Raw genomic sequence first — 10,874 nt, 5'->3', positions numbered from 1 at the left:
ATGCAGAAATTGATAAATAGTAGTGTACCAATAAATTTAATTTCAGTATTTTCTTCCAGAAAGCAAATTCTAATAATACGAAAATATATCTAGTAAAATTATCATTATAATTTTGATAGAAGAGTGATCTTTTTATATCTTGTTAATGTGTAGGGGCCTCTGGTAAGCTTACTAAAATTTGTTTTACAAAATTATGTGATCTAAAGAGAGCACAACTGTTTCCAGTTTTAAGCCTGAATTAACAAACTTCAATGTAAAGCTTATTTTTAAAAAGTATACTACACAAAGTTGCCAACATGATTTATCAAATTAAAAACAAACATAGCTTAATGTGGTTTACAAGTTACATTTATTATTTTCTATAGTATCTAAAAAGTAACATATTGTTAAGACTTTGTTAAAAATAACTCTTTACACAGCTTTTGGAAGCTAACTGGCAAACAAGGTTTACAAGTAAAAGACATACTTTTCAAACTAAAATCAGTTTGTTGTCTTTATGCAATCTACAGAAGCAAGTTATGATTCAGTTTAAGGATCTGAAGCAGTTTCCACAGTAAAGGATTCCCAAGAAATAGAAAACAGAGAAGCTTAGATAAAGCACCAACTGTCACATTTTCACCAAGTCAACACTGGTTCCTCACTGGTCCCCATAACATGACGGAGAGCAGGGGGAGAAAGGGAAGGAACACTTAGAGAGGAAAAAAACACCCTGAAATTACATTCATTTAGGGCATCCCCTAAAGGCATCTTGGTTAGGTTATTCAATTTCTGAGGGGCAAAAAAAGATTATAATAATTAAGGCTTGAGATCATGCATTCAGAATAAAATACAATTACTGATCCATAAATTATATGGAATGTTACATAACATACTTAAAGGATGATATTTAAATCAATAACATAAATTTTCTTTCTGAATCTTTTAGGACTTAGCAGGCTCACTGAAATCAATCTTCATACAGTCGGAATAACTTGCAGAATCTCAAACTACATGGAAGTAAATGACTATATTTATATGAATAAGTCAAAGGACAACTATTTATGTCTATATTTAAAAAATAATTTCAATAGTGAAAACTAATGTTTAGGATTTTACAGTTCTTTGAATATAAAACATTTTATAGAGTATTGATGTATATGATAAGAATAAAAACATTGAAAATGTAAATATATAAGGGAAAACTCACTTGTACATACTAATGTTATAAAACAACAACAAATTTAAACTTTTATCTCCTAATTCATAGTTCCCATAGTTTGAGTGACCATTGTCTTTCTCTAAGTTATAAAGAATTATAACGTACGGTAAAAAGTACCTTAAAGTTGCCACAACTTCCCAGTTAAGGGTCAAGACACTGTGAGAATCCCTGTACATAATGGTAGCTCTCAACTCTTCTAATTCATTTTTAAACATACATTTGTCAGATCTTATATATTTAATGTTACATTAGAAATAACTGGTAAAAATACATCAATTTCATAATAAGGTAAAGCTTGAGTCTATTAACATATTATCTATTACATCATTTTAGTAAATGTATACTTTTTTAAAAAATAGGTGGAAATGAGAAGAAAATGCAAAAAAATGTAGGCCTTAACTCTCCTTTATGCTTCCTGTTTTATGAATCTGCCCTGTTCGAGAGCCAGAGCTTAGGTGGAACTAGCCAGAGATGAGAAACCAGGAGCTCGAGCACAATGAAATCCTATTCATTCCCCGTTCCAAAATGAAAAGAAAACAAGAACATATAAAAATAAACATAGAGCTTCAACCAATCTTTTTCAAATGCAGTTTTAATCAGCCCAAGAATCTCTGAGGCTGATCTCAAAGGCACTTTCTAGAGAACTGCTCTCTCCTTTCTTCCAATTGACATTTGTCTAGGCAAGTTGATGATTTAATAGCTGGTAGCATTTCACCATCCCACATCAGGAAAGTATTTGCTTACCTGTGAGTCTTAATAGTGGTGACTTGAAGCCTATTAAATTATACATAAAATATACAAGAAAGCCCCTGCTGCTGCTGATCTCTATCACCACTTCCCTTCATTCCCTAGAAGGCACACATCATATAAGCCATGTAGAGAAAACAAACATGAGATTGTCAAATGGCCACTTTAACCCACTTTAAACTCACTGCAGCAATATTAAGGGTTCTCTGGACTTGTTAGATATAATGCTAAAAAGTGAATTGGCATGAAGTCTTGTGAATATAAGCTTAATTACCACGGGTTGTAAAGAATTGATTATTATCTCTACTTTTTCTGATCTTTTATTCCTGGCTTAGGCTTTCAACATTTTCAGATATGTGAAGAAATATGCAAAGAGGTGGTAAGTGGGATTAGATCTGGCTTTGAATAGGTGACTTCTCCTTAGCTTTGTCAAAATAGGCACCTTCTTTAGTAGCGTGAACATCTCTATCATCATCTATCATATGAATGTGTGATGTATTTTTGTCATTTCGCCTCAAGCGGTAATTTTTATAAGCACGTTGAATGATGGTTGCTGAAACTGCCTCTTGTTTTCGTTTCAAAGTAGTCGTAATTGGCTCACATGTGATCTTAAAAGGGTTGGCTAACAAAAACCCTGATTCTATTTCTGAAAGAAGTTTCTCCATCCTCACATCTTGACCCATAACTCTCTTTGTAAAAGCAAGTAGGATATCGAGGCAATGAATTCTGTCCCCAACAGCCATGGGGAGGTCCAAAGCAATGAGCTGGCCCTTGTTTGGTTTTGCCATGAAAAGAGGAGGATCAAGAGCAGCTGCAAAATCTGAAAGCTTGCTAGAGTCTATGTACTGGGTCCTATCAGGATCAAACCTTTTCCATACCTGAAAGAATTTCCTAAAATCATCTTCACTCAAGGTCTTGTTTTTCTTCTTAGAAGCAATATTTAAAAACTCCATGACAACAACAATATACATATTTACAATGATCAGCCATGATATGAGGATATAACTGACAAAATAAAAAATCCCAACAGAGGGGTTCCCACAATCTCCTCTAACTTGAGTCCCAGGGTTAATTTTATCAGGATCACAGTCAGACCATTTACTGTTGAAAATTGCATCAAGCATCCCATCCCAACCAGCAAATATTGCAACTTGAAAAAGACAGAGCATACTGCTGCCAAAGGTTTCAAAATTAGACACATCATTAATTCCAGCTTCTTTTTTAACATAGGCAAAATTGTACATTCCAAATATGGCATAGATGAACATGACCAGGAAGATGAGAAGAATGATGTTCAATAACGCTGGGAGGGACAACATCAAAGGAAGCATCAGATTATGAAACACCTTTGGTCCTTTTCCAAGACGCAGCATGTGAATGATCCGTGAGAGAAGTATCAGTTGCACAAATGAAGGAGACACAAGGTAGGATCCTACTGTCATAGGCAGACATAGTCCTGGGGGTGGGAAAAGATAAAGCAGGCTATACAATTATTCAAACACAATTGTATTTTGAGGACTATAAATTATTTTACACTTAATCGTTTTTCCCTAAATTTTATTAATCCTTTATTGATCCCTTCCATTTTACTAATCATTCTCATTTAACAGTTAGTATGTTGAAAGTTTGGGTCGGACAAATACCAACTGTATCAATGCTTAGGGTATCTAGCTAAATTTGGAAGATTATTTTTTTGTAACATAATCTAAGAGTAGCACAGATCAAGCAGTTGTGGAATTACAGATGACCTGATTCTGTAATGTAGGACAATAGTCATAATTTTTTATTGCTATTGGATCAAGAAATTTTTTATTGCTATTGTATCAAGAAATTGGATCATAAATTTTTATTGCTATTGGATCAAAAATATGCAACTTTTATTGAATGCCCAATGAATATATCACATCAATATGCAAAGATGAATGACATGATTTCTGTCTTCGGGAACCTTATAATTTAGAAACTAGTGATAGACATTTAAAATAATTATAAGGCAGAAAGACCTAATTGGTAAATATAATTACAGAAATGTCTGGCATTTCATGATTCATGGATTATAATTTAATTTCTTTATTTCATAAATAGTACTGGGGCTCCAGGAACTTTAAATATGAGTTGAATAAATAAGTCTTTCTTTTTTAGAACTTTTTTGTAACTGAGGTAGTTAGATGAGGGAAGTATGGCAGTGATTAACACAAGAACTATCAAACAAGTTAAAATTATAATTACATTAAAGACATGTTCTCTGGAAGTATTAGAGAGAATGTAGTTTATTTTGAGTTGAGAAGGTAGTGGAAGGAAGAATCCCAAGAGACTTCTAAGTGATACAGTAGGTTTGTTGAATATGGAGGAATCATGTCACACATTTCTGTTAAACTTGGTCTCTGCCTAAGATAACATTTCTCGCTGATGTTCTATCCTATCAATACCCTATCTCTATAGTGCTTTAGTGAATCTTCTACTCTGACCTAAATTCTCATTTCCCTTCAACCTTCCAAATTCTTTCATTATGATGGAAGTATCACTAAATTGTGAATTAATTCCTCTGCATTCTCATCACTAATTTTTTAACCCAATCTCTTTTTTTTTAGGGGGGGGAGGTTCTTCTTTTAAATTTTGTTTTTCTTTATTTCTTCTTTAAAAAACCACCAGGATACATGTGCAGAACATGCAGGTTTGTTACACAGTGATACATGTGCCATGGTGGTTTGCTGCACCTATGGACCAGTCCTCTAAGTTCCTTCCCCTCACGCCCCACCCTCCAACAGGCCCTGGTGTGTGTTGTTCCCCTCTCAGTGTCCATGTGTTCTCATTGTCCAACTCCCACTTATAAGTAAGAATATGTAGTGTTTGGATTTCTGTTCCTGTTTCAGTTTGCAGAGGATGATGGCTAAATCTGGCTCTATCTTGAAGCCTCTATTTCCCTTGCAACCCTCTCAAATACAGGGAGCTCATTCTTCCCCACTCCACTTTCCTCAGATTAGAAAGAAAAAATATATATCTTTCTTTCTTTTCAATATGATTTCTGGTCACTTTTCCTTCCTATTATCTTTATAAAGAAAGAGATTTTTGACACTGTGTGTCATGCCATTCAGCTATATCATTTTCTACCATTCCTTGGCTCTATAGTCTACTCATTCTTCATTCATTTTCATTGAATACTTCAATAATTGATTCAATCTCTCTCATTTCACCTTAGCATCTACCATCAACAATCCATTTAAAAGCTACTTTCTGTCTTTGGTCTTCTCAAGTTATTATATTCTTCTCCATCATTTTACAAATCCACACTTACAATCACATTCTGAATCCAGGATACCCTGCCTTCTGAAATTTCAAATTCAAACTACTTTCTCTCTGACTGCAATTGCTTTTTGTTCCAGCTCTCTGATGAAGTCCCCTTCAGTCTTACAGGACTCTAATTCCATCCTTCCTCTGCCTTCTTCCTATCAGCTCCCTCCTGTCTTCACATACTTTTCTATCAGTTTTTCTGAGAGTTTCTTCTTTTCTGAAACTTACAGTTTTTTTCAGTAGTTAGTTGCATTGTTTCCACTATCAACTGAATGAGTGAATATTTGGAAGCACATCTGGGAAAACAGTTTATCTACATTTTCTACTACTCAATACATAGAATAGTGCTTGATGCAGTAAACCTAAATATTGTTCCTACTCTCATGGAACTAACATCATAATATGTGTGTTATGGGGAAGCAGACAAACTTCTCTCTGCCCGAAACTCTTTGACACTAAATTCTTTGCTTGGCTATCTCCTTATCTGAAAATTCTCTAATTAGATTTCACGTCTTCCATAAAGTTTTCTCCGACCTCTACTCACTGATTAGGTGACCTCCTTCTGCTATGCTGCTGCAGCACCCTGTGCCTTCCCTACCATAACCTTAATAGCACATATTAAAATGTACTGTTTAATTATCTATATCCTTTAATAGACTGTAAGCTATGTGTACACAGAAATTATACCTATCTTGTTTACTACTAAATTTTTTGCATATAATACAGCCTTTATTCACAAAGAGAATTATCAAGTATTTTTATTAAATAAGAGAGAGATCTCCTAAGTAAGAGAAAACAAGCAACAAATTTATTAAAGCCTGAAACTCTAGTATTGTATAAGTTATAAATAGTTTTAGAGATTAGAGGGAAGGAAATAATAGCAGACTTGAAAGGTTACATCATTCTAAGGTATAAAGATCTTTCTAGTGTCATCCAGAAAATTAATGTATATTACAGAATGAAGGGGTGACTAAACATTCACCTGGTGGCTTGTGATGCAAAGTCTATGTTATTAGTCCAAGAAATATTTTTGAACATCTTATCTCTATCAGGCATGGGTGGTACATGTATGAATACAAATGTGAAGCATTCCTGTTGAAAATAAAAGAAGATCCCTATCTGTTTTGCTTATTAGGAGACTATATTTCATGAGATATTTAGTGTAAGAGCTTGCTTGAATTAATATTATTATGAATAAAAATTTGACTAAAGAAAATCTCACCTGTGATGGAGAAAATAACCACCATAAAATCAAAAATGTTCCACACAATGGTGAAATAAAAACAACGGAGAGCGATGAGCTTCAGTATACATTCCATAGTATATAGCATAACAAAAATTGAGTTAATCCAGTAGAGAGCAATGTACATTTCTAGACTCTGACCATCAGTGTCTATCATCATGGCTATTGCTTGGAAACATATAAGAACCATAACAATGACATTAAAAACTTGGCTTGTTACCAAGTCAAAAATGAATCCTTGGAGTTTGTTCTGTGGGTAAAAAAACAGGTGTAATAGTCCCATTAATAGGATACATATACATATATATGGTCTTTATACTCTACAACTTTCTTCCCAAAATAAACGAGAGTGTGAACCTAAATTTTTGTCAAACTATAACATATAGTAAAAACAAACAAACAAACAAAATGACCATGAAAAGCTTTGTTAAGGGACACAAAAATTTTATCAAAAGCATTTGTTAAGGCTTTTAAAATAATATATAAAAAACACCTCCATTGAAGTTTCAAAAAATCTAGACATTTTCTTACTCGTGGGCGAGGTACTGGTCTTTGAGAGTCCTCATACATTAACTTCTTCAGCCTGCGGTACTGTTTTCTCTGTTTAACTGTGATAAAGATATTTGAACCTCCCAGGTAAAGAAAGGAAAGAAAAATATATTAAAATCACACTTAATCCAAATTTTCCCTTATATTAGTATGCATTTTAAAGACTTGGCAATTATTGATTTACTCTTCTAAAGAAAGGCTTAACTGCAGTGAATGAAATCATGTTTGAACATGTCTGACTTTCTGCCCAAAAATCCATACAAAGCACATACAGAATACACGCCGATAGTGACAGAAATTCAGTAATCTCTACGGGCACTCTCTTAGGGAAGTGTCAACTCTATTTTCACATAGGGTTGTAGAAGAGGGCAAAGGAGAAACAGCAGGGGATATCTGGAAATATTTACTAAGAAAGGTTGGGTTCAACAGCTAAAGGAAAAGTTGATTTGTATCTTTTAATAAGCACAAATAAACAGAAATGATCATATGTGATCATTTTTATATGACTGTATATTGCTTTATTTTTCAAATACTATCAGAAGATTTTTTTTTACTGTTATTCCAAAAGTACCTTGTGCTTGCTTCTTCATAGCACGTTTGAGGACTTATTAATTTTTGTGTTTATAGTGCTAATTTCAGTATCTTATGTAATATATGTGAAGTGAATAATGTCATGTCCTAGGAATTAGGAATTGTTACTGCTCTAAATCAGGACCTGCTCGCTTAAATTGATGGCAAACACCAATTTGAAGCCTAGAAGCAAATCTTAGTATGTTATCCTGCAGGGTTGATATTCGTAGAAAGCTGAAGCATTCAATCAAAATCACATTTGATCACTCAGCTGTCTACTCCTATTTCATTGGTGGAGACTCAAGAGTGATATACAGTACTCCCCCCTTATCTGAAGTCTCACCTTCCACAGCGTCAGTTAGCCATGGTCAACCACAGTTGGAAATTATTGCATGAAAAATACTAAAAATAAATAGTTAATACATTTTAAATTTCATGTGGGTCTGAGTTGTGTGATGAAATCTTGTGCCATCCTGCTCTGTGGAGACTGGAATGTGAATCATCCCTTTGTCCAGCATATCCACTCAGTCTATGCCACCCACACATTAGTCACTTTGCAGCTATCTCTGTTATCGCAGCGATTGTGTTCAAATAATCCTTATTTTAATTAATAATAACCCCCAAAATGTAAGAGAAGTGATGCTGGCATTCGAATATGCCAAAAGGAAGCTGCAAAGTGCTTCCTTTAAGAGAAAAGGTGAAAGTGCTTGACTTAAGGAAAGAATATATATATATTATATATATATATATATATACATATATGCATGCTGAGGCTGCCAAATCTATGGTATGAATGAATCTTCTGTCCATGAAATTGTGAAGAATGAAAAATAAATGTATGCTTGATTTGCTGTTATACTTCAAACTGCAAATGGCCACAGTGCATGATAAGCCTTAGTCATGGAAAAGCCATCTTAACGTGAACAGAAACATGTTTTGATTTACAGCAATCAGGTTAGGTACTACCCTGCAGTTTCAGACATCCACTGGAGGTGTTGGAACAAAGTCCCCTTGGATAAGGAGGGTCTACTGTACCAGATTTTACACATGGCTAAAGTTTGATTACATGGCTGAAGATAAAATTTCAAAATTAAACTATTCTTTCCTTTGACTTTTTTGGAAGGCTTCCCAAAAGAGATTAGGTGTCTGTGTAAAAGAACTCGACTTACATGTCTTTTTAGTCGTTTGCATTTGTGGAGGCTCTGAAGGAAGTCGCTGTTTAGAAATGGCATGAAACAGTAGTTACTCAATTCTGGCTCTGAACTCTGTCTTATCGGGTTCAAGCACTCCTACTTAGGCCACCCAATTAGGATTTATGACTCTCTCTACTTATAGCAGAAAGAACTACTCTAACTTAGAAAGATGTTCATGCTGGCTGACTGTGAAGGCTTTAAATATAACAGTGAGTAAAAGAGTGCTTTTTTTTCTGGAACTCTTCACATATTTGTTAAGATAGAAAATTTTACTTACAGCATTTATTTTTCAGTACATCACTATTTTCAAAACACTTGTAATTTTTACACAGACACTTATAATTTTTAACTTTTAAACTTGACTGTGTAGTACATATTTTGGATTTAAAAGTCAATGTAAAGATGAACATTTTGGCAACATTCATCAAAGTGCAGGAACATTAATCATGATTTTTTAAGATACATGTCAAATAAAAATGACATTAAGCTGAATCCAAAGCCAATTATTTGAAGCAGGGCATTTATATATTTATGCATATGCCTTATTTCCTCAGACACTGGATAAACAAATAATATTTATACTTATCTTTATTTTATGCTTGTTGAAATTATCAATAATAACACTAATCAGCATACTTAGAGGGAGAAATACTCCAAATATAATAAAGTTGATAAAGTAACAATACGTGTAGATGTTGACTTCAAAACGAGGCTGTATATTTACCTAGAAGTTTAAAATAAGCAAATTATTGATATCGACTTTTTAAAACAAGTTTTATAAAACAATTTATGACAAGAAAACCCAACAATGCTACCTAAGAAACTGTTTTCTTTTTGCTCTTTGGCAAAAGGATATCATTGCTTTGTATGAATGTTAAAGTTCATTTCATTCATTTAACCATTGTTACAAAATCTGGTAACCTTTCAAATGAGCCTATGGGACCTCAATCATTGTATATAATAACTCCGGAAGAATTTCACTGCCAATGAAATATCCAATCTGAAAAGCATTTAATTTCTATTCATTATTACTGGTGTCCTGTGCTCAAATTGCAAAAATGACTTTGCTTGTATCCTAACAATGACTTTAAAATGATATTATACTTACAGCAACAGAATCAATTGCTGAATTCATAATAGTGATCCATCCATTAAATGTTGCCTGTAAAAATGACATGCATTTAAAATTTATGCTTCCTGGCAAATAAAAAGTAAAATCTCAATCTATTATTAGTGCACTGAAACATTTGGCATAGGTTTGCCACACTTCCATATACTGTGTAATTGGGATTCTCAACATTTTCATTATTATATTATCTGTTAACAACTATTTCAAGTACTTAGTTTATTTGTAGTTAGTAACAAAATATTTTAAGATAGCATGACTAGAAAAAGATAAATAGAGAAACAAATATATAAATGGTAAATAAATACATGCAGCCATGTGTCATGGTGACTTGTAGTTGCTATACATTTTCTTTTCTGTGAGAGACATAAGAGGAATTCTTCAACTCTTCACATCTGCTAGATACTAAGTCACTGAGTAGCAGTTCCTCAAAATGCTAAAGAGATAAAAAGTAGCGACTTGGATTGGACCAAATAATTATTACCTGTGATGGTTAATACTGACTGTCAACTTGATTGGATTGAAGGATGCAAAGTATTGATCCTGGGCATGTCTGTGAGGGTGTTGCCAAAGGAGATTAACATTTGAGTCAATGGGCTGGGAAAGACAGACCCACCCTTAATCTGGTGGACACAATCTAATCAGCTGTCAGCAAATATAAAGCAGGCAGGGAAACGTGAAAAGACGAGACTGGCCTAGCCTCCCAGCCTATATTTTTCTCCCATGCTGGATGCTTCCTGCCCTTAAACATTGGACTCCAAATTCTCCAGTTTTGAGGCTCGGACTGGCTCTCCTTGCTCCTCAAGCTTGCAGACAGCCTATTGTGGGACCCTGTGATCATTGATCATGTAAGTTAATACTTAATATAGTCCCCTTTTTTTATATATATATGTGTGTGTGTATATATTCACATATATATCCTATATATACATATATATATATCCTATATATATATAT

General features: G+C 33.8%; 1 protein-coding gene across 1 annotated transcript in view; it reads right to left on the bottom strand.

The window, feature by feature from the left end:
- Window positions 1-330: 330 nt before the first annotated feature.
- Window positions 331-10,874, bottom strand: part of SCN7A (sodium channel, voltage gated, type VII alpha subunit) — an 88,289-nt gene continuing 77,745 nt past the window's right edge. The window contains exons 21-25 of the mRNA XM_011990982.1: window positions 9,900-9,953; window positions 9,378-9,515; window positions 7,011-7,115; window positions 6,459-6,729; window positions 331-3,401 (exon numbers count right to left, since the gene is read on the bottom strand). Of these exons, the coding sequence (XP_011846372.1) occupies window positions 2,335-3,401; window positions 6,459-6,729; window positions 7,011-7,115; window positions 9,378-9,515; window positions 9,900-9,953 (1,635 nt within the window). The 3' untranslated portion in view covers window positions 331-2,334. The remainder of the gene's footprint in view (window positions 3,402-6,458; window positions 6,730-7,010; window positions 7,116-9,377; window positions 9,516-9,899; window positions 9,954-10,874) is intronic.

Source organism: Mandrillus leucophaeus, unplaced genomic scaffold (assembly GCF_000951045.1).
Source record: "Mandrillus leucophaeus isolate KB7577 unplaced genomic scaffold, Mleu.le_1.0 Scaffold389, whole genome shotgun sequence".
NCBI classification, from domain to species: Eukaryota; Metazoa; Chordata; class Mammalia; order Primates; family Cercopithecidae; genus Mandrillus; species Mandrillus leucophaeus.
The sequence above is the reverse complement of the archived record's forward strand: the minus strand, read 5'-3'. Positions and strand labels throughout refer to the sequence as shown.